We start from the raw sequence: 23,887 nt of genomic DNA, 5'->3' as shown, positions 1-23,887 counted from the left end.
GATGCAGAGCATTTCCACCTGAGGAAACAAGTGAGCCTCAGCCACCTATTTCCTCAGCCACAGCTGAGGCTTTCTAAGCAGAGAAGTACTTTAGCAAAGCAATGAAGTTCTTCAAAGCTGTGGATCACCTTTGTAAGGTGTGTTTCTGTTTCTTCTGTCAGTAGACACTCTGTTATTGTTGGTCCTCAGTAACATCCCCATAGTGTGTCAGAAGGAACTCAGCTCAAACAAAATAAATGTCCAGCTAAATAAACTAGTTATCAAAGGAAATAAAACACCTAAATATATATGTTTCTAATGTTTGCGTTAACTTCAGCTTTTCCCTATAGATAAATCTTGAGCCAGATATTGACCTAGTATAAGCCAGTATCAGTTCTCATTTTGCTGAATCTGCCCTGGCCTCTAATGCAGAGTCCAGTCATGGCACTGGAAGTAAATGTCTCTGCCATCCACTATCTGCAGGATAAACAGAAACTGCAGTTAAAAGGAACTGCACTTAATATGAATGTTCACAAGAGGGATGTCAGATAGTGTTCTTATTGTGTGGACAATAGCTTCCTGGGCACCCCATAAGGGTTTTCCAAAAATCATGTCAAAAACTGATAGAATTAGAAGACGTGGGAGTCTTTTGTGCCATTCACCCCTGAGCTTTCTCTAAGAATTCTGGTTCAGCCTCCGTTACGGAGAGGAAACAAGTGAAGTAGATGGTCTCATCCATTAGAGCAGTGCTCATGTCCCTTCTCCCAGGGCTGTCTGCCTACCCCATTCCCAGCTGGACCAGTTCAAGCATCCCCCACTCTGCAGTGCTCAGGCACCATTGCTGGGAAGCACCGTCGAGAAACACTACATGGGGGCAGAAACCAGAAGGAATGTGGCAGCTGTAATAAATGCATCGAGGTTCAGTTAACTTTGGTGGGACTGCAGAGGCACAGAATCACAGAATGTGCTGAGCTGGAAGAGATCCACAAGGATCATCAAGTGCAGGATCATCCCCAAGAGTCACACCATGTGCCTAATAGCATTGTCCAAACACTTCTTGAACTCTGTCAGGCTGGAGCTGCGACCACTTCCCTGGGGACCCTATTCCAGTGCCCAAACACTGGAAGGATGAAGAACCTTTTTCTAATACTCATCTAAACCTCCCGTGACACAATGTGAGGCCATTTTCTTGGGTCCTGTCACTGTCACCACAAAGAAGAGATCTCTTCTGAGAATGTCAGAAAACACACACCAAAAGAAAGAAAAGAAAAAAAAAACAAAAAACCAAAAAAAAACCAAAACAGATTTACCAAGATGTTTTGACCTGAAAAAAAGTGTGAAGTAGATGTGAATGCATTGACTGAGTACTGATTTTATCTTTTCTTCTGTTTTCTTCTAGAAAAACTAAGCATACTGTCAACCTTCATAGCACCCTTCAAGTACCTGAGTCCTGGCCCAACCACCATGGAGGATGAAGACAATTTAAGTAAGCAGTCTCTTTTCTCTATAGATGTAAATAAAGTTCAAAAATAAAATCTCTACAGTGGAGGAGCAATTGTGGAAAGGAGGTGGTTTTGCAACTATTGGCAGACCATAAGCCCAGTCCATATATAAAATCACAGAATCACACAAGGGAGCTGGAAGGGACCCACAAGGGTCATCAAGTTGAGTTCCTGGCCCTGCACAGAGCCATCAAATTGAGAACTGATCAACCAGGCTTAAATAAACCATATAATGTAAAAATTAACTGCTCTTGGCTAATTACTATTCTCTTGGGCCCTTACACCTCAACCAACTGTCTGAGCCCATGACTGAAGAGCTGGAGGAAAGTCCTGCTGGGTTTGAAGGAATTGAGAAGTCTTCCAAACACCAAGAAGTCCGAGAGTGACAGTTAGGAATTAAAAACCCTCAATAAGCCCTTCCATTTGTCACCTAGAAGCAATTATTGTATGTTATCCAGCCCTGCTTATTTTAACACAATTTGAATCTTTAAAAAAAAAAGGGAGGGAAGCTTTCTCAACCAAATGAGCAATGTTTTAGTATCACCTACCAGACTGGCTTCTTTTCCAGGCAGACACGTACTGCCATGGTGACCTGTTAGAGTCAGTCAGTGGGAGGAATTGGGTATTTTTCCCTTGTTGTTGCTGATCCGCCTTGGTTTGGTCATGGTGTATCACCAAGGGGAAGAGCTGCTGGAGGAGTGAAGAAGCACAGCCTGCTATTTTCTGCTGCTGAGCATCATGTGGACATCACACTATTCTGCTGCACAAAGAGAGGCTATTACAGATCTTAGCAAAGGCAAAAAAAAATCCTGAAAATCCTTCAAAATTGCTCCCAGGAAGGCTACATTTTCAGGAAGACATATGAGAAGCATACACACACACAGAGGAAACATATTATGCACACGATGAGCTTGTGCAGGCACCTCCTGCGTAATAGTTCCCAAATGTGCTACTTAGTTATTTTTAGGTAATGTAGGAAGTTTGCACAAGCCAAACACTGTAACACCGTTTTCTTATTGCTACTGTAACGCCAAGACAGCTTCGTGCCTGCGTGGGCTGTAAAACAGCTCACATGGACAGGGTAAGCTATGTTTTCTGAAAGAGAAACAGCAAATGTCACTGTTTTCAGGGTCATCCTACCCAGTCCTCCCTTCGGTCAAACATATGCTCCAGTGAAAAGGGAGCTATTTATTTCTTGGTACACCGAAAACATTTTAGGTGTTACTATTAGAATCTTTAATTTTTTTTTTTTTTTTTAATATGAATTAATTTTAAATCATCCATGTTTCTGCGTTCACTTGCAGTATAGTGGCCTAAATCCCACTAAAGCCTAACGCACACGTACCTCTGGAGTAATTCCACATTTTAAAGAGCTTCAGAGATTTGCTCTAAACAAGTGGAAGAACCTTCTTCTGTGTTAACAGTTTAACAGGAGCCCAGGAGAATGCTGGCAAGGTAGAGAAGTAGGTTGCTTATCCCTGTAGTTTTCTGCTCACTGAGCATCCTGTGAGAGTGCTGCTTCCCCGACTGTGCTGTATCAATGGGCAGAGTTCCACCAGCTGAAATGGATACAAATCCTGTTTCACATTCCCTTAGGCCTTCTTTACAGAGGGAGCCATGCAGTTTAACTACACCTGCATTTTCAACAGGTGATTATTAGCATACAGACATGATTTTTGTGGTTTATCATCAATGAACTAATACTAGAAAAACCTATCAAGGGCACTATGCACCTTTGGAATGGAATTGTGGGTAAAGTAATCATCTGTCTCTAATGAAGGTCTAATCTTGAACATGCAAGAAAAGGACCACACTATTCATCCCCAGAAGGCAGTTGTACCTAAGAATGTAAGAAATGTCACAGAGGATTAGAAATAGGAAGCCTAGCTCTCTACATGGTCTTCAGCATTTGTTAGTGATGCTTTGAGAAAAAGGACATTTAGATGGGGAGCCTCCCCTTGGTATATCATTCTAGCACCCAGCAAAAATTTACTCTGCTAGACCTTGCACCTGAATCACCATATTTCTTAGACATCAACAGAACTGTCCAGTCCTCTCCGGAGCCCATTGATACTTCTGATCTCAACAACAGCCAGGAACAAGGAGTGATTTAGAGTGTTGTCAAAAAGTGCACCCTTTTATTGCTTCAAGCCTGCTGTCTCTAGTGCTGGGATTGCAAGAAACGGTGAATAATCATTCCCTGTTCACTGCCTACCTGCCTGCCTTTCATGATGTTACAAGCCTGTGCCTGTCCCTGATCTTTGATTGTGCCATCCCCGCTTTGCCACGGGATCAAGGCAGATTATCACCAGCCACAGATACTTTTGAATCCAGGTTGTGTCTCTAGCCAGAAGCATGTGATTCCTGGGGATCTCATTATGGAGTGCTGCCACAGGCACAGGCTCAGGGCAGCACACACCTCCCCAGTGTCTGCAGCGGGAGCTGATGGTCCCCAACACACTGATTTCAACCACTCCAGCAGTCTTGAAGGACACATTCCAGACTCCGTGCAGGTTCAGTTATGAGTATGTTGGTCAAATTCCTCTTCAGACAGCATGAGGCCCCAGAGCTTTTGTTTCCACAGTGTGAGATACAGCAGCAACCCTGTGTCTAAGAAAAGAGTGAATATCCCATTCCAGGAGGCAGAGCTCCAAGCAATCCCTCCCCAAAACAATTCCCTTATTTTTGTTTTGAAAACTGTGTCTATTGCTATCATTTGGATTTCTCCAGGGCCTAAAATGTCCTGGGCCTGATTCAGGAAGGCATGTCCTCAGGTCTGTCTCTGCCATGGGCTGCCCATATTTTCTGCTGCATGCAGTTCTTTGCTAACTTGGACAGAGAGCATGGGAATTTGAGTATCATCTAAGTCAGGGCAATTAGATCATTTAAATAATTTCCCTCATTGGTAAGATCTGTACTAGACATACATGGATTTCGCAGCTACTTCAGATAGTTAGGTGGGCAAAGTAGAGTATGTTCATTCTGGAACAGCTAAAGACAGTGGCAATCACTTTTCACAAACTTTCCATCTTCACTTCAAGCAAAGTCCTGTACTCTGTTTCGCTGGTAATGCTTCTCTCTGAAGTCTGGTGTTACGCACCAATAAAATCTAATGACACTGGTTTTAATAGCCTGAACCCTGTGAGCTGCCAGGGAGTGTTCAACAGCAACAGAGAAATCATGGCTAACCTAGACTTCTTACATGGAGGTTTAAAAATACATGTGTGTTTTCATGTAAGGGAGAAAAGAGTGATTTGTATTGTTAGCTTCAAGTTTATTGTTCCAAAGTCAAGAATATCAACCTGAAAATCCTGGCAGAAGCATTCCCAATTCTTGGTTGTGGAATCAATAAGTGTATGAAAAGGCCATCTTGCTTGCAAGAGGAGACTGCCCTACATTGCATTTGATGTAGGAGCTGGCCTTGGGCAAAGGTACCATGCCTCTGGCACCTGGGTTCATACCTGTTGCTCCTGATTCAAGATTTTTTACTTTCAAGTATTCCAGGAATTAAGAAAGTCCATCCTTCTAACATCTGCAGTCAACGTGATGTAGTTAAACAGCAAAAATGTACTCTACATAAGCAATCCAGTGTTGCCTGTCTCAGAGCTAGCACTTGAATCAGGAGTTGGCCATAATACAAATATTGCAAATTATTTCTTCTAATATCACAGCTTTTCAATAATGTATTGCCATTGTAAAGATGCTAGTGAAAATGAATATGCCACCTACCACCTCTTTTTTCCTATCCTCCCTAGAAGTTGGCCTGGCAGCAGAATAACCTTCAACAGGAATAATATTATCTCTTCAAATGTAGCATGGAGTATCGGATGGTTAGTTCTGCAGAGCCCTTAAGACCCAGAGACATATTCAGTGTCATTATTAGTGATGCATTATAGTTCTGAAATGCTCTTGATGAGGCAAACTCTCTAGGTTAACTCTACTGTGCATAATGACCAAAAGGAGAAAAACATGAAAGAGCAGTCAGAAGATTGAGGAATAGTGCATAAATAAATATATTTCACTAACTGCTTTCTTTTCTCCTGTTCAATTAGTGAAGCAAATACAAGATCACAATGTCTCCTGATGCTTGTGAAACTGAAAAAATCAATTAATAAAGTTACCTGAGGAGATACTACAATGCAAAGCTGTGAGACTTTTTTAGAAATCTTACACAATAAATTAGAAACTATTGCCAAAAAAGTATGATATTTTTCTTTCTCTTTTAACTCCATCCCCTTACTATGTTAATATTCTCCAACCTTTCATGATGGGATAACCATAATTTATTATCTTTCTTTTTTTTCCCTAAATGTAAGGAATATATTTGGGAAAGTCAAGAACAAAGACACTATGAGAAATAACAAGACTGAAAATGATCCACAGTTTTGCATTTTCCCTCTGTGTATCCTCTGACTTATCCCTTTCCTTTTAGTGCTCTTCATTTCTAAAATTGCTTGTGATTGTTCTATTACAGCTGCTTGCAGTATTTATCTTGTGTAGTTTGGTGTCATTTGCCTGCTTTGTCTGATTTTCACAATAGAAGTACATGTGCCACCATTAGAGAGGTAATCTTATGTCTGCTACACAGAGGTCTCATAAAAGACACATTTCAAAGACTTCCTATTTCAAAGATACCTAAAAGTATAAAGTAATTTCACATTTCCTGGCAGCTGCCAGGGATCACACAAGTCCATCAGGCTCACAGACTTTGTGAGGCACTCACTGAGTTTAGGCTGCCTCTGATTTACAGGCCATGATGACTTATGGCTGGCGCAGCTCCTACTGCGATCTGGGAAGAACTGAGCTGTTTCCTTGTGTTTCAGGACCAGGTGCTCTAAAATCTGGTTGGCTGTAAGGATACTTGCACAGATTTTCTTCACTGTGACGAGGCCAAAACACGCCATAAATGCAGGCATGTCATCGCCGTGCATGCCCAACTTTGTCCACATATGCTTTGTGCCTAATATCTGAAAGTTTTACACTTGCATTTCTGCATTTTTTTCACTACACCAAGGCAAACTCTCTGTTGGCCAAAACATGGACTAGACAATTTTATAGACACAACTTAAGACAAATAAGTAATGTTTATTTTATGGCGTTAGTTAACTATTGTTTTATTGAGGGTGGTTAAGGTAAGACGTTAAGGTCACACATTCACGTTCACAAATCTGCAGTTCTCTGACCATGAAAGGAAAAACAGATGGAATAAGACAATATGAATTATAAACACAAGTAACCTCTTGAGTTTTCCTATTCAGTGGTGCATAATCAATACAAATTCTTTTCAAAGCTGAATATTGTGTGACGCAGGAGCTATCTTTCTTTTCGTGCTTCTTGACTACAGTATCATTATGTACCATAATTGGCTCTGTAAAAACCTATTAGGTTGAGAGAGAAGGTGTGAAATACAGAACCAAACCTGTTTCCTGCTAAAAAATATGTCTGCATCAAAATATTTTACCTTTACTTTAAAAAATACACATAACTGAAGAGATATATTCTGAGTGGAATGAAAACATGAGAAAGGAAGGAAAATGGCCAGAGCCACTGCCAAGCTGGACAGAGGAAGTTAAAGCTGATATCCCCTTTCCCTTCAGATCAGAATCTCTATAAATACAGTTGTGAACTCAATGAGAAAACAGCACATTATCCTTGTGCCTTAGTTATCATGATCTTTTAAATGTCTTATTTCCAGAGAGGCTGGTTTAAAGATGTCGTATTTTATACAGTTGAATACCATATGATGAAACTTTTTCTATTATGTGCATATTTTGCTTTCCTTTCCTTCCTCACCTGTCTTCATTCCATCCCCTTAGCTTCAGAAACTAAAACTTAACTAAGACCTTAATTTGTCAGTTCACTTTCTGCCGCAACAAAGCGCTGCAGAAGAGAGCTCTGGAAATAACTTTGGTGAGACATAGACCCAGGCTGGAAGCTCAGTGTGTGCAAGGTTTTCAGGAGAGGGAGCCTAAAGACTCAGTTCTGCAAATGGGCCCACGCACATGGTATTTGAGCCGTGATTATTACTCCTGTCTAAGCAGTGACCCCCTTTCTGTGGAACAACTTGCATGAGTGCAGACTTAGTGCTCTGATGGGAAAAAGTCTTTTGATATTTAATACAAGTGTAATGTGTCGGGATATAAAGGAGGTTTTTAATCATGATGGTTGGTTCTACATAATCCTCTGCAGGCTCCTGTGCAGCTGTCAGCCCAGCCTAATACTGGGGTGCAGCAAAGACACCGCACTCCAGCAGAAGCTTCTCAGAGCTTAGCCAGCAGCTCACCCCTTACATCCTTGCAGCCAGCCTGTGTTATCAGGGTAGAAAGAAATCCAAACACGACCATGGTCCCACAGAAAATGGGAGGACCATTCTCTGTCCCCTAAGAATGAGTGGGACTTTCTCTGCGCATGGGACTGACACAGGCTGTGCAGGTGGCATGATCATGTCTGACAATAACAAACCAAACCCTGGGAAAGGCTCTGTGCCCAGTGCTGTTTGGAGTGAAGCAGGCAGCCACACAGTGCTCTGCTTGGAAAGGGATCAAGTGCATCACTCCTGGGATGGGCTGCCTTGTACGTTGGTTAGACTCACATTTACTTCCTCCGCTTGTCTCTGCCCCAAGCAATGGACAGGAGGACTGGAAGATGTATCAGAGATGCAATACATTTAAACAAACTCATCAGAAATGACAGAAATTTTATAGGATGATTATTTAGCCAGCAGCACATTTTGGGTCTCATTCAGGACACCAGTGAGATGATTCTCCATTCTCAGCCATGCCTCTGTTGTGACACAGAGCACTGCCTTGCAGCATGGACACTGCACAAGTGTGGTCCAGAGTAGTGGGGGATTCACTGGTCCAACAATGGAGTGCTCCCTCCATAGCTCCCCACTGCCATTTCATTCCCTTCCTGGCACTCCTGGCAATCACACTCTCCCATTTCTTTTCTTTGACACAGATCATCCTTTACATCAGGAATTGCTCCCATCATGATGCTCTGGCTTTTCCTGGTCTTATTTGGATTTATCTACAGTTTTTGCAATATTAGTTGTTGCTGATGCAGAAACTAAGAGTATCTGCAATTGAATTTGACAGAAAGGCACTCACTTACTAAACTGGGATCTGAGTCTAGACCAAATTATTGTTTCAAATGCTATGAAGGTCTGTCAGATCATTTCCTAGTCTGGATTCATGATGCTGACAACACAAGAGGCTATGGTGTGAGCAGAAATGGTCAATGTATTTATTGCAAATAGATTATTCAATGCATTGGCCCATTTTTCTGTTTGTGAATCATTTCTGATTTCTAATAATGTGTTCATAAGCATTCACCCACATGAATTATAGAATAATTGTCATCCTAAGGGAATTTTACAAACTATTCACATTTTACTAGTAATTATCAAGCAGTTCATTTAAGTTACATGCCATCCATTATGCTTCATCTTTGAGTGATGTAATCTTTTCTTAAAACAGAAGGCTAATGACTAATAGAAGCAGATCTTTAGGGACAAGTAAACATTCAGAACATGCAAAAAAAACCCATGCTAGAAATAAAAAACCAACCATTATACAGATATATGAGGAAATCTCCTAAAAAGAGCTGAGCAACAATTTCTTTTTTTTTTTTTTTTTTTGGCTATTCTGACAGCCCTAGGCATAATTTCAGCTACTATGATGGCAATTGTAATGTGAGTTGTTTTCTTTCTTTACTGGCAGGTACCAGCAGTGCAGAAGTAAAGGAAAATCGAAACATCGGCAACCTGGAGGATCATCCAGTAGCATCTACTGACAGGGCAAGAGGGGGAACACCTAGCAGTAAGAGGAAAAGACCCTTAGAGGAAGGCAATAATGGCCATTTCTGCAAACTCCAGCTTATCTGGAAGAAAGTTTCATGGTCAGTGACACCAAAGAATGCTCTGGTTCAGCTACACGAACTTAAACCAGGATTACAATATAAAATGGTTTCCCAGACAGGTCCAGTGCATGCTCCAGTCTTTGCTGTCGCTGTGGAGGTAAATGGACTTACATTTGAAGGCACAGGCCCCACAAAAAAGAAAGCCAAAATGCGTGCCGCAGAGTTAGCTCTGAAGTCATTCGTTCAGTTCCCCAACGCTTGCCAAGCCCACTTTGCCATGGGAAACTGCATCAGCCCATCCACGGACTTCACTTCTGATCAGGCAGACTTTCCAGACACTCTGTTCAAGGAGTTCGAACCATCCACACACAGCGAGGACTTCTCAGTCTACAAGCCCGTCAATAACGAGCTGCTCTCCACCGCGTACCGACACGGGCGCTTACTGTGCCACACGCTGGACCTGATGGGCCACGCCAAGCCGGGCAAGCACAGGATGGCCAAAGCGGAGAGCGAGAAGAACCCGGTGGTGCTGCTCAATGAGCTGCGCTCGGGCCTGCGCTACGTCTGCCTCTCCGAGACGGTGGAGAAGCAGCACATCAAGAGCTTTGTGATGGCCGTGAGAGTGGACGGGAGAACATTTGAAGGCTCAGGACGTAGCAAGAAGCTGGCCAAGGGTCAAGCGGCACAGGCGGCCTTGCAGGCCCTCTTTAACATTCGTCTGCCCAGCCACATTCCCAGCAGGAGCAAATGTCACCATTTGCCACAGGTGAGAGCTCCTGGGTAGCTGCCACACGTTGAAGGAACTCTTCCGATGAATGGGATCGGTATTGCCGTAGCTGTTATTGGTCTACCAGATGGTTCTTCTGATGTTGCAGCAAGTGTCATGCCACAAAAGAGCTCTTTCCCCATAAAAAGAGCCACAGGCAAAAGCTTGGAGATAGTACCCTGAAATTACTGGGTACAGTTTGGAGCTCATTCCACAGGAAGCATAGAGGAGAGGGCAAAATATAAGGAGAAATACCAACATTTCACTTTGCTAGAGAAAATGGTACATTGACACAGGCAGAAAATAGGTCATTCTGTGGTACTGCATCTTTCTTTACAGAGAGGAGCCCATATATAAAGAGATGCTCCTCCTTTTAGAGTTAATTTTTGATGAGAACCATGCCATTCAGAGGAGACATCAGTGCTAAGGAATATGCCTGTGTCAGAGCAATTCTGCCACTGGAAAAGGGAAAGATTTTTGTTTATTATGAGCTTACTATTGGGGGTGATTTTGGTTGGTTGGTTGGTTTGATTTGAAGGCTTGGGGCTTTTTGGTTTGTTTTTTGTTTTCAGATATGCATCCAACAGCACAATGGATACTGAAAGCTTTGAATTTTTCCTGGAACAAATGTAGAGATTATTGCTGTATTCATATAGAAAATATAGATCTGAGGTGCATACTTAGCACATCAAAATTTCGTAGCTGGTCATAGGCCAAAGGCTATCTTAGCATTACTCAGATGTGTCCATTTTCTTAGTTCAAAGGAAGTCAGGATTTGCAGACACTGGGAAGCATTAATGGGTTCAAGTGATTTATTGATTTATTTGCGGTATCAGAAAAGGTTTGATTCACCAGCACCAGGAGGTGATCTACAGCTACAAAGCTCCCTTTATGAAGGGAGCTGTTAATGTCCAGGATTTAATGCAAAGCACTAGGAGCACTAAGAGTCATTGTGCTGTTGGCTTGCTGTGAGACCCTAGGCAAGCCATTTAAATTCAGTGTGCCTGTAATAAAAATGAGCATATTATATGAAAGAACACTTCAAGATCCTTAAGTAGTGTGTAAATGCAAATTATGAGTAGCAATTCTCATTAACATTAGTAAAGATGGTCATTATATGTTCAAGGAGTTTGATAGCAGATTAATCCTTTAGGTAACATGATTGCCTGCAGGACCCAGGAATTATATTTGGTGACCCAGAAGTTTCCTGTCTATGTTTCCAAAAAGGAAACATTGCAAATGTGAGAATTTCTAAAATACTTCATAATCCTCCACCTTTCTTTTAATTCCAGTTTACAAACTCCATGAACCTGTGAGATAATAACATAGTTCAATAATAGCAGTGATCTTCACAAAGTGCTTTGCAGGCATTTTGGAAACCTTAGCCAAGATGGCAGCTTCACCTTTCCAGTGGTCCTTCAAAGTACACATAGTTTTAAATGAGATACCCCTAGTGTTTCCTACCCAAATTAATTCTGGTTATAAGCAATCCCATTCTGCTGGTTGCTTTGTTGCCCCCAGTGAACTTTGCTGGGTGTGTCAGCAGGTAAATACACGTATTTATTGACCTCTGGTGTGTCATGTTCTGAAACTGCACCACAAGGATCATTGCCTCAGTTTCTGAGCTCTCTGAAATATTCCCTGGTTTCTTGGCTTCATCCTGACCTTCTGCCTGAATATCACATTTTACTTCAGTCTCCAACTGTTCATTAAGCAACATATTCTCCAGTGTATGTTCCCTTTTTAATGGCCTTTTCTCCTTTCCGTAGACTGCTGCCCTCCTTATCTTCTTCCCTTCACTGTTCTGGAAGTATAAATGTCAGTGAAAAGGTGTCACTGAACTTTCTCTGTCAGTATTTTTTGAGTGGTTATGCATTGTCCCAACTAGAAGATTACTTTTAATGCCAGCATTCAGCACATTAATTGAGAGATAAGCCTCAACACTGATTTCTGCTGACCTCCTTACAAGCTGCTCTCATCAACAGATATAGCAGCTGTGACACAAACCTGAGTTTGTGTTACTCGCTAAGTCATAATTCAAATTCCACAGAAACCAACAGACATACTTAGTGCACTGACTTCAGCTTAAGCATTAAATCCAGAAGCATCTTTTCTAGTTCTCACTGTGTTATGCAATACCTCATCAAGTGACTGCCTTTGCTCACTGCCTCAGTCAGCCCATCTGGTGTTTGGTCAGTCGAAGCAGTGTAACCATACTGGGGAGAGTGCAGCTCTCAGTATCTGTGGTCAGAGGCAGCTGCTCCAAGCGCTGTTTCAGCTCTTTCTTGTCTCCCTGATCTTGTGGGAACCACATTTTCAAAGACATGCTTCAAGCCAAGTTTTCAAAACTGTTCCTACTTAGTAGTCTTTGTTTCTGTCCATCCATAAGTGTTTAAAAGCAGGAGAGGATCCTGGAACCCAAATAGCTTGGGAGTAGAATTTAAAATATTAGGAGGGATTGATTTCTTCACAGAATAAGGAGCAACTATTGTCCTATACAACCATTCACTCTTTTCATGTGCTTCATTTTATTTGTTAGAATATCAAACAGTTAATTCATTGGCAGTGGGGACAGGCAAACAAGATCAGCTGTCAGAGTTTCACCCCTATTTTGAGTATTTTGTATAATCCAGGAGTGTTTATCTCAGTTTATCTCTGTTTATCCTTTACAAAGAGTATTCCAACTTTTCATGTCTGTGCTCCTGTTCCCCTTGCTATTATCAGGGGTGTTAGGAGGCTACAATTTGCCTTTTTGTGGTTACAGCCTGACTAGAAACAGGAAATAGCCAAAAATCATGTAACACCAGTAGTCCAGTTATCCTGAAATTTTGTATTTCACAATGTCCAAGAAATTTTCAAAAAAAGCAGTTGTACTTAAGTGCTGGGCCTCCAAAATGTTGACATTTCTGCCTTGCTCATCAGTGCTCCCACAGACCTGGTGTCCCTCAGCCTGGGCCTTGGGTGTGCCGTTGGATGGACAGACACTTTTCTGCTGACTAAAGGAAATTCAATGTAAAATGTCAAAAGAGGCACAGGAAGAGGAACTACCTAAAGGAGGGTATATCCAGGTGGGGGTTGGCCTCTACTCCCAAGCATCCAGTGACAGGACAAGAGGATGTGGTCTCAAGCTGTGCCAGGTTGGTTCTGGTTGGACATCAGGAAGAATTTCTTCCCTGACAGGGTGGTTAAGCATTGGAGTGGACTGCTGAGGGACGTGGTGGAGTCACCAACCCTGGAAGTGTTCAAGAAATGATGTGGCCCTTAATAATGTTGTTTAGTTGGCATGGTGATGTTCAGTCAAAGGTTGGACTTGATGATTTTGGAAATCTTTTCCAACCTTAACGATTCTGTGACTTTGTGATTCTGTATCATCCAGTTTGTCTGGAGAGGTGCTGTCTGCACAGGAGGCTTCCTGAACCACCAGGAAATGCACAGCATGCATGTAAACCCCTGTCATCTTGATCTCTTCTAATTCAGGTGAAACAAAGGGCTACAAGAATAGCAAAGCCAGAAATAGATAAACTCCCTGGATCATCTTCAATCCAACTTGCTTCTTCAGCTGCCTCTCACCATGAAAACACTTATGAAAACACACCCTGAAATTCTGAGCACTTTACAATGCCAGAGCTTTCTTAAAAGAACATTGCTGTGCCTCTGACTTCTTTCCTGTGATTGCTGCACAATGTGTTCGGACTAACTGCAAAACACAAAAGGTAAACAAAAGCATCTCACAATTTACACCAGGAAAAAAAATTAATAATTTAAAGCCAAGATAACTGAGATTATGCCTTCTTTACTGCCATCAGCAGTGCATTAATCCACTTCTGTGAGTCTCATACAGGTACAATAGTGGCTGGGAGACCTGTACACTTGCCTGTGTATAGGATGAAGAGAAGGTAGCTGAGATAACCCAAGAACCACCTGAAATGGTCACAACATTTGCCCATCAATCTGCCAGTTCTTCCTCAACCAGATGTTTGATCTGTGCTAGGCACTGAAGTGCAAGATAAATACTATTGATGGTCAGAGACTGGGCACACAATGTTGATCAGAGTAGCAAAGATAGGAGCCTGGAGATCTGTTAAACCCATGGCAGAGGTAAAGTGAATCAGGAGAATGGAAATTACAACTCTTCACTGCACCTTGTATAAGGCACTAAATATTACTCCTTGTTTCCTGGCATACTTGGTCTGAACTCATATTCTCCATCAAATAAAATGTAATTTCTTCAATTATCAGCTTTCATGGAAGTCTGACAATTGTTTCTTCCCACTTTGTAAGCTCATGTTCTTACATTCCAATGCAGGAGGCAACATCAGAGGGTGCTTACCTAACCAGCCCTAATGAGTGCAGCGGTAGAAATTCATCCATCCCAGGCTTTCTAAGTGCAGTGTGTTCAGTTCAGGAGATCAAGGTGGCCTCCAGCTGCATCTGACCAACTGGCAATTGTTTTTCTAATCTTGTAGTCCTTCTAACCTGTCTTAGTCTAAATGGCATTTTTACTGCTGTAGAATACCATTAGTACTGCCATAACAAATTAGTAAAAGAGGAGTGCTTGGATTTCAAATGGACCTAAATTAGAAAAGAATAGGTGTGAAAATCGCATTCACTCTGCTTTGAAATGGCTTAATGCTGCTGTTGCTGGTTCACATCCAGAGCCTCCAGAGCAGTGGTTGTCTATTTATTTTAACAAAACCTCGTTGTGTTTTGTGTGTGTGTCATCAAAAATAAGCAGGGTTTCTCTCTTTGGCAAATACAGCTAACCTTTTGGATCCAGTTAAATCCCCTATTTGCCAAAAGCTTCATTTGCAGGCTAAAGCAACCTCAATCCTAGATTGCAGTGATTCTTTACTTTGAGCAGGTCAAGGATTCCTGCCAGTTAACTTCAGTGTCACCTTGGTGAGAAGGTGGCATCATCATGGGAAGAGCAACCACCATGTCAGGGAAAGCCACATAACCCACACCTCTCATCCTCTTCCCTCCAGAAACCTGTTTCCCTGTGTTGTGAAACTGGTTCATTTTCATGCAGTGTCAGTTGTTTCTGCCTCCTTAACTTTATTTCTCTCACTATCCTCGTTCGCCAACTCCCTGGCAACTGTGGTCTCTCGCCTGTGTCGCAGTTAAGCCAGGGCTGAGGTTGGCAGTGATATATTTGACTCCAGTGTAAAGAGCAGCAGCACATGGGGTAGGCACTGATATTTGAGAAGCTGTTCCAGCAGGTTTCTGTGAAAAGCTTTGTCTGGTCAACCAAGCAGGTACATTGTTTTATAACCTAGTCTGTTTTCTCCTGCACAAGGAGAAACAGCTGATAGGTGTGCATAGCTCCTGACAGGGGGATGCAAGAAAGAGAAATGGTGGGGACCAGAGAGATGCCTCTGCAATGCAAATAACATTTGATTTTCAACCATCTGTTTCTTACTCTGTAGGTGGGGAAAGTTTATAATCAGAGCTACAGGCAATCAAGAAATTTATAGGTTTACAGTTTTTTAAGCAAAACAATGGCAAAAGAATCAATTTAGCGGCACAGCATTAGTTTACTGGATACTGTTATTATTATCTTGGCTGCCAATTAGACTGTAGTCACTTTTAGGCTCACAGTTGAGGAACCAGGACCACCTCTCACCCTTCATACAAGTCCAATATAAAAGATTATAATAATCCCCTTCTTGAGTCTCAGATGAAGAAATTACTTTGGTTTAATGTATATAATCCATGCAAGATCAAACGGAGATGCAGAATGGCTACCTACATGGAATTACAGGAAACAAATTAACAGGGTAGAAAGGACTCTGGTCACTCGCTCTCATAGCATCAACACATATGTGTGGACACATTAAGGGGTTTGCACATGAAAACCAGTCATCACTGCAAAAAACCAGACTACATTGCATCAGCTGAGCTCCAAGAATGCTGCAGTTCCCTGCCGCAGAAAGAAGTTGGTGTATCCGTTTCCACACTCCCTGCCTCTCTCTTTTGCTCCTCAGTTGCAGTTCTGTGTAACTCCCAGCCATAGATAACTCCAATCCCCAAACGATTCCCCTGCACTCGTCTTTAAGTCCTATGTGATATAGAGTATGCTCAGGGCTTTCAGAGCATTAGGTATGCTAAACAAAACTCCTAATGGAGATGTTAAATTCTAAATGTACCACTCACCTAATTAATAATACTTAGAAGAACTGCAATAATCATGGTAATTAGTTAATGAATAGCCAATCTTAATTTACAGAAGTGAAAAAATAATTGTAATATCTTCAAGGAAAAAAATCTATAAGGCTGAAAGGTATTTTTCTACATTATTTAAGTTTATAAGCAATCCAAAACTCTTCTTCCTCTGAAAAGAAAGGAAAATCAAAATTATCTAATTTTTCCTTATAAAGACTGTAAGAGTCCATGGTGATTACAGTTCATTTAGAGTAGGGTAAATCTGATTTAACCATCTAACTTGGCTGCTGGGTGCTCTTTTAGCTCTTTATTAGTTGAAAATACTTCATACCATCCATGCATCCACAGGAACAGTGTTTGATTTCTTCCCTTCAGATTCTAGATTGCTTATTAAACGTGCCTAGTGAGACACAGCGTGGACTCTGCTGACTTGTGCTGTTCACCTCAATAAACCAGCTTTGTCTATCTGTGAAGCTGATGATGTGGATCTGATTTGTGAAGAATTATTATTTGTGTGACCCATTAGGGTGAGACAGTTTGTGCAGAATGATTAGGGCTCCAGCAACCAGCAGACCTAGTTAGTGCATGAAAGCTGAATCCCAGTCTGGTGTCATCCAGACATAAAACCTTCTTCTAAACCAGACACTCTCGCAGCTGTCAGAGTTGCTTCTGTTGTTTTCTGGCTTTGGAAGTGAGCTAGGGACACTTCAAAAAGCTCCCGGCAAGCTGGACCTCGTTAAAGCTCCCACTTAATCTTGGACTTGCATCCTGATTTTGTTTATAATGCTCCATTATTACCTACTAAATACAAGCCATGATCATTCTGCTCTGCTAAATGGAGCTGTAATACAAGAGCCCAGAGTGAATTTTTCTTTGGTTGACTTCCATGAAAAGCGTTTTGTGTTTGAGCTGGAGTGTTACAGTCATGCCAAAACCACATTCTTTATCTATTTTTATCTGTAGTCACATCTAGGAAGCCTTAATTATTCCAGCAGATTTTTCCTTCAATGTACAGAGTACCAGAAGCAAGCTCCTAGCATTTATTCTACGACGACTACCTCCCTCTTGTGGTCCTTGTGCCAGCCCTGTGGCAGGCAGATCATCATCATGTGAGGGGAAATCTAACAACACAAAATGCCAACACACATTGGAGGGCAGTGGTCCAGAACCTCCCGGTGATGCTGCTGGGAATCCCAGTGCCACATGCGGCAGAGGGACCACTCCCTTCCACTGAAGAGGGAACATCTCTGCCCACTTTATTTTTCTTGCAAGTGTTAGCCTTTAAATAGTGAATTTGTGTAGTAGTCATGGAGAAAACCAACATTTTTCCTGCCCCTTTATCTCAGCTAAAATGTCCATGCATACTGCATTGTGAAAGGATTATGTACATACACACACACACAAAATAGTATGCGGGTCATAAAATTCAATAGGGGAAATGTTTTCAGGGCTTAATCTTAGGATTGTTGAGAAGTAATGGACAGAACAGATTTTAGACTTGTTATACTGCATGTAAAATGTGATTCATGTGTTTAGACATTTATACAACCAGAGAGAAGTGGCTCAGGTTCTTTGAGATAGTAAAATCCTTCGTTGTTTACAAAGTGCTTTCTTTATATGAACATTTTACAAGTGAGTTTGGATTTTTAGTGGGAGCAAAATTTTAGAGCAAGAGTGTTGGTTTTTTTCTCTTTGCACATACATGATGCATGATGTGAACTTTTGTTAAGATAAAATATTTTTACAAACTTCTGAGAAATAGAAATGGGAGATACATACAAGTAATCACTGGGATAGTGGGTAAATTATTCACCTTTTTTATCACATTTTATTCAATCAAAGCAATCAGCATTGTCTATGTCTCATGATACCCCTTCTTAGACTGTATTCAAAGACACATAAAATATTAATGCATCCATTAAACTTTTCTCCTCTACCTTTAATACTGCAATATTATTGTGTTTAGACAAATTCATGTTGCTTTTTCATCCTGTCCAGCTTTCTAATTGTCAGAGTCTACTTCCAAGCGAGCTGTTATTTCCTATTTGTCTTCTGAGCCGGAGTAGACATTTGATATGAAAATACCTAAGCATGATTGCTCTTAACCTACTTGTCATCACATCTGCTGCAGACACCAGCCTCACAATCAGACCTGAATTCAGACGATGGTACCTTAAAATCAATGCTAAAATAAGATGTCATCCAAATGAGCCCATGCTACTGAAGCCATGCTAATTTGCAATTCCTTTTGTGCTGTCTCTTCTTGCTCTCTTTACCCAGTTCATCTTTAAAAACTAAAGGTGGAAAGAGTACATTCCCTGAGCAAACAATTAACAAAATGAATATGGTTTGGTTTGGTCAGAAAAATAGTCTAAGCATCCCTTGATTTTTAAGTTTTCTGTTCTTGTTGACTTCTCTTCTTATTGAGTTCCTATTTTTAGGCTATCTTCTATGAACTGGGCACTAATGCTCACAGAAGTAATTATAATCAACTCCTTTCCCTCTTATGTGGGTCATCGCTTTAATAGGTTAAACACAAGGAATAATGTGTGTCCCCAAGGTCTGGTGGGGAGAGTGGAGACAGCTACACTGCCTTCATTTCTTGTTTGGTAATTAGTTCTTATCCAAATCAACTTTGCCCTATACTTTTAAGGAATAATCCTCACAGGAATATTGAAGAACAAACTCATTACTCCTGAATTCCCTTTTTGTCTTCTACTCTCCTTGAAATACACACAAGTCATTCTAACCCCCGGTGCCTAATGACCCTTGTACACCCATCATATGGAGAACAGCTCAGAACAGCACCACAAAGATACTGTTAGGGCTTAGTTTTCCTGGTCTTTGCACAGAAGGAGTGTCCAAGAGAGTAGAAATGCTTGTTTAATCCTGACCCAGCTGCACAGAAACCCCCTGCAAACCAAGCTAGTGGCCATCAACATGAAGCAGACAAAAAAAACTAGCTAGAAAAAAGTAGGGAGCAGTGGTTGGTAACACAGCAGTCAAGTTTCCTGAAGGCTTATGGTTATGGCAGCAGTGAGGGGCAGATGTGCTGATTGATGCACACTACAGGACACAAATCAGAGACACACTGAAGTTTTTGTGTCTGAGTATCAGCAATTTGCACAAAAAGGGAAATATATCACATAGCTGTTAAAATTGTGGTCTGAGCCAAAAGTTAGCAGGCACCACTTGGAAAGCAGCATGAAAATAGTGTCCTATAATAATGTTTATAGCTGCTCATAGCACAATCACCTGGAGGGAAGAGGAATTGCCCATGAGGGTCACCAGTCCGGAAAACACCTTCAGAGATGCTAAAGGTAGTTATCAGCTCTTACCCAAGAAAACCAAAAAAAGCCATGGCACATTAATTCCTATGGATCCTATGGATTACTGACTTGCAACTCAGCCCAAGGGTTTTGCAATTCCCAGCAAGGACTAACAACACATTAAAACACTGTCATATTTTGCTGCCTTTTGTGGCATTGCATGTTCTTCCTTCAGTGCTCAATTTAATCCAATCAGGACTTTTTCCTATATGGAGTTACATGGACATTACCAGAACAGGGGACATGAGTTATTGACACAAAGATATCTTTGTCCATTCTGTGCCTGACTTCTTCAAAAAATGCGCCTTCAGTGCTGCAGCACATTCCTGCTGTTCATAATTCATACACATCTGTCTGTCTCTCTGATGGTTTGGGCATGGCCTAAACCATCAACATTTACTCTGGCAAGTGTCTCAGCATGGCTGGAGGACTCTGTGGTCTGTATTTGCCCTTCTACCTGGTGCTGGCTACTAATTAGAGAAGACAGCAAGAAATTTTAAAATTTATTTATCTGCTAAATAAACTATTTTACTTAAATTCACAAAAAATCTGAAAAACAAAGCCACAAAGTATTGCCATATGAACTGTCAAGTAGAAGTTATTTTTCCCTTCCTTTTTTTTTATTTAAATGCATGAGATTTTTTGTTACAATCATAATACTACTGATAGGAGATGCTCTCTGCCTTTCCAGGGCAAGAGCCTTCAGCTGCATATTTTATATTTTGACTTTGAGAGAGATCAAAGTACAAGAGGGATAGGCTACTGCTGTCACCATGCTCTGGAGAACACTGATGGGAAGAAATTATTAGCATTCCCCAAAACACTGACAAGCTACAGTGCATAGATTTTCCTTTTAAATTCTATATTCACTTTAACAAAAAAAGAAAAAAAGTAACAAGACTCAAATTTACTAGTCTTTGATATAGATATTTGGAAATTTTTCCCTCTACAAATAGGCAGGAGCCTAAATTTCTATCTTTGCCTGCATCTCTTCTTGGACATTTGTGAACTTAGAGAGATCTTAAGTCCTCCTCTCTCCAAAAGAAAAAAAGTTTTTAAATAGCATTCTCCTTTATATAACAAAAATCAAGCAAGCAAGCCAAAGTAGATAGTCCTTACAGGCAGATTAACATCCTTGCCATGAAACAAAGCTAGAATCTAGCAGATATCTGAGCACAGCTTCCCCGTGGCAGACCAGGAGCAACTTGTGCAAATCCAAGGGATCTGTTGGGGAGCCTTTGATAACAATAGGTCACCAGATAAACACCAACGAGGCTGAACTGAACAGGGGCAGAGAAAGAAACATTGCGAAGACAAGCTGGGGGGGAAAAAAACATGCTTCCAGGCTGCCTTTGACTGAAATTGAACCAAACAAACTAAACACTCCTACTGTAGTGGTTAGCAGCAGTTGGGTTTTTCTTCACCCTTTCAAACCGTGAAGATGCCAGCAGGGGGATCAGCACAGGCCACTTGCCGCTCCTAGGCAGTGATATGTAGTGTGCAGGAGTAGGGCTGCTCCCAGCTGCAGATATGAGGGCACTTGCTAGAGTCAGGAATAGAAGCTTAAAGTACAAAAATCACTCTGTTGAGAACCTGGGAACAGTTTTTATGGAGTGAGGGGTGGAATTGACCCCCTTGGTGAAAATCAGACAAAACCCACAAGTCTGGGAAGGAAACTATTGGAGTTACATCACAGTCTTTAAGTGAAATCCTTGCAAAGGCACGCATAGGGAATGCTTTACAGTAATTTGAGCTGTGTTTCGATACCTATGCCACGTACTGTATTCTGGGAGCCTATTTTTTTGCACATATACTTACTACCATTACAAATATTAAAAGTCCTTTTTGTGGTTGGGAAATTATGGTGAATAACTGAACCAACATAAACTAAATTTTCTCTGATCTACATTAGCATGAAGCCACAAAACAATGTGGGAAGATAATACTTTTATTCCATATTCCCACAGGCATAAACCGGAGCAGAATTTCAACCTATGGAATTACAGCAAATAAAACTTACCCTGAAATATGTTGCAGCAGTTTCTCATTCCATCATGCAGCTGATAAATAGCTAATCTCCAGTTCAGGCCACTCTATTTAAATAAGCCCACTAAAAAGTTTAGCTATCTCTGACTGAACTACTTCAGCTGAATATCCTTAGTTCACTGCTTCTGGCTTCTATTAAATGCAATGCAGATAAATTCTGTTTTCTACTAGTATTTGTTTCTCTCTTGACACAGCTGGTATCAGGTCCCACTAAAAGCTTTCAGACTGGAAGAAAAATCTGAAAAATATGTTATTTAGTAAGCATAACTAAGCAACTCTAATACTAGGAGGACAGAGGAGCTCTTCTGTGTTAGCTGTTAACAAATACACTGGTCTCCACGGGCAGCCTCACCCCCACCATTAAAACTGGTGATTTTGCAGAGCTGTGACCAAAAAGGAAAAAAGGGACCTCATCTTTCCCTGAAGCACAGCTGACAAGCAAGAGCTGTGAGACACCCTCGATTTGCTGTGTATTCTGCTTACCTGCTCCTCTGCTGTGGGAGCTGCCTCTTTCCCTGCTGGTGTCGGGCTGAGATCTGGCTGCAGGCAGGGAGTGGGCAGCTCTGCCCCTGCCAGGGCACATCTCCCATGGCACAGGCTCACATGTGTCTCCCTAAGTACTCAGCCTTATTTCCCCTTCCTAGCTCTGACTGTCCCGTTGATGGTTTCTGTTTTCTGACACTTCCCACTATCAGAAGTGATCTCCTCTCTCCCAGCACACCCCATCCAGGCAGGAGCAGGCTGGAGCTGGAAGGAAGCAGCTGTGAGAACAATTCAGTGCGATTTTAGGTTAAATGTTAGCTGCCCTGTCCTTGTGATAATCGCTGGCATTAGAGCACATTAACACAATTGCACTTGCTGCAAATTAACAGCGATCGGTGCAGAGGCACAATATCAAGTGCAATAATAATACACACGTATGAAAAGCAACATGATCACCACCTAATTAATTAATAACTGGTTACTGATTAAAAGGGGAGCATTTGGAGCTAAACGTGTCCTTGACAACACTAACAGGATTGGTTTAGCACTGATTGTATTTTCCAATAAGACACATAAGTGCAAATAATTGCTTCCACTATATCATGGAATTAGTTCCCTGACAGTTCAGCTGATTACTTCAAGGTTTTATCTGTGTTTTGTAGCTGCAAGATCAGCTACCATTTTGCACCTTACCAGCTGGTAGTGAAACACTCTTCTGTTTACATGTATTGCATGTAATGTAGCAGGAGAAGCAGAATCAATACTGTAGATATATACAGTACCTGCATCACAAAGGTTACCACACTCAGAAAATAGCTGATGAAAACTTGAGGTAATGAGCTGAAACATCCTGCATGTAATTCTTAGCAGCACTAAAAATAATAATATAATTTTGTCTGACACGGGTAATCCTCCGCAGACTGAGGGAAGCATAATTTTTTTCTGGAAGGGAGTTTTGTGGTCCACTGAGGGTTTGAGTGAGATATGGGATATACCTTATAAGTGAGGAGTGGCTCGTAACTCAGGAGAGGTGGAACCTAAGTGAAGTCACAGAGGTCATTCTTATTTTGTCACTGGGGAAAATGTGCCCTGTATATCACAGCTTTTTCATACATTTAGTTAGTGGGATAATTCTAGGTACAACAAAATGTTCATGGTTTTTTGTCTTGTGTTTCATGAACAGAAAGCTTTTAAAACAACTAAAAAAAACAACTGCAGAGGGACCATTTGCCCTGCAAGTCCAAAGTTAGGCTTCTTTACATAAGTTTAATGAAATACATGGGAACTCTGTGGTTTGTTTAGGGTATGGGGCTATCAGTTAAATATTTTTGCACATTTTTCCATACATTTTTTGCATCTGCTGCAGTGCAGAATCTAGAAGGGCCAATGAAACAATCAGAGAAGTGTGCCCATCTTTTTATCTCCCTTCATTATAGCAGTTATTCATATGATGTGAATATTTCTGCAGAAGAGATTTCTGTGCATGTTTTCAGGCTGCTTTCCTAACAAAATTAGCTTTTTATGATCAGCCCTCTGCTGCTCTTAGCAATCCTTGAGACTGTTCAACCGTATTTGATAGTATAAGATATCTTAAGGCATTCAATAATCCATACAGGTTAAAAATAGGGACTTCAAAGGAGCAGGAGCAACCCAAACTGGTCCTGCACAGGGGCCGATGCAATCACCCCCAAGGCAGCAGCAAGCAAGCCAGGCAGCATGCTGACAAGACACACCAAGACATTATGGTGTTTCCATTTCCT

The 23,887-nt window shown here is 41.4% G+C and overlaps 1 protein-coding gene across 1 annotated transcript in view; it reads left to right on the top strand.

Moving 5' to 3' along the window:
* Window positions 1-23,887, top strand: part of ADARB2 (adenosine deaminase RNA specific B2 (inactive)) — a 308,071-nt gene that overhangs the window by 196,177 nt on the left and 88,007 nt on the right. Inside the window, exons 2-3 of the mRNA XM_032099671.1 lie at window positions 1,379-1,465; window positions 9,203-10,107. Coding sequence (XP_031955562.1) covers window positions 1,379-1,465; window positions 9,203-10,107 — 992 coding nt within the window. The remainder of the gene's footprint in view (window positions 1-1,378; window positions 1,466-9,202; window positions 10,108-23,887) is intronic.

Source organism: Corvus moneduloides, chromosome 1 (assembly GCF_009650955.1).
Source record: "Corvus moneduloides isolate bCorMon1 chromosome 1, bCorMon1.pri, whole genome shotgun sequence".
In the NCBI taxonomy this organism is placed as follows: Eukaryota; Metazoa; Chordata; class Aves; order Passeriformes; family Corvidae; genus Corvus; species Corvus moneduloides.
The sequence above is the reverse complement of the archived record's forward strand: the minus strand, read 5'-3'. Positions and strand labels throughout refer to the sequence as shown.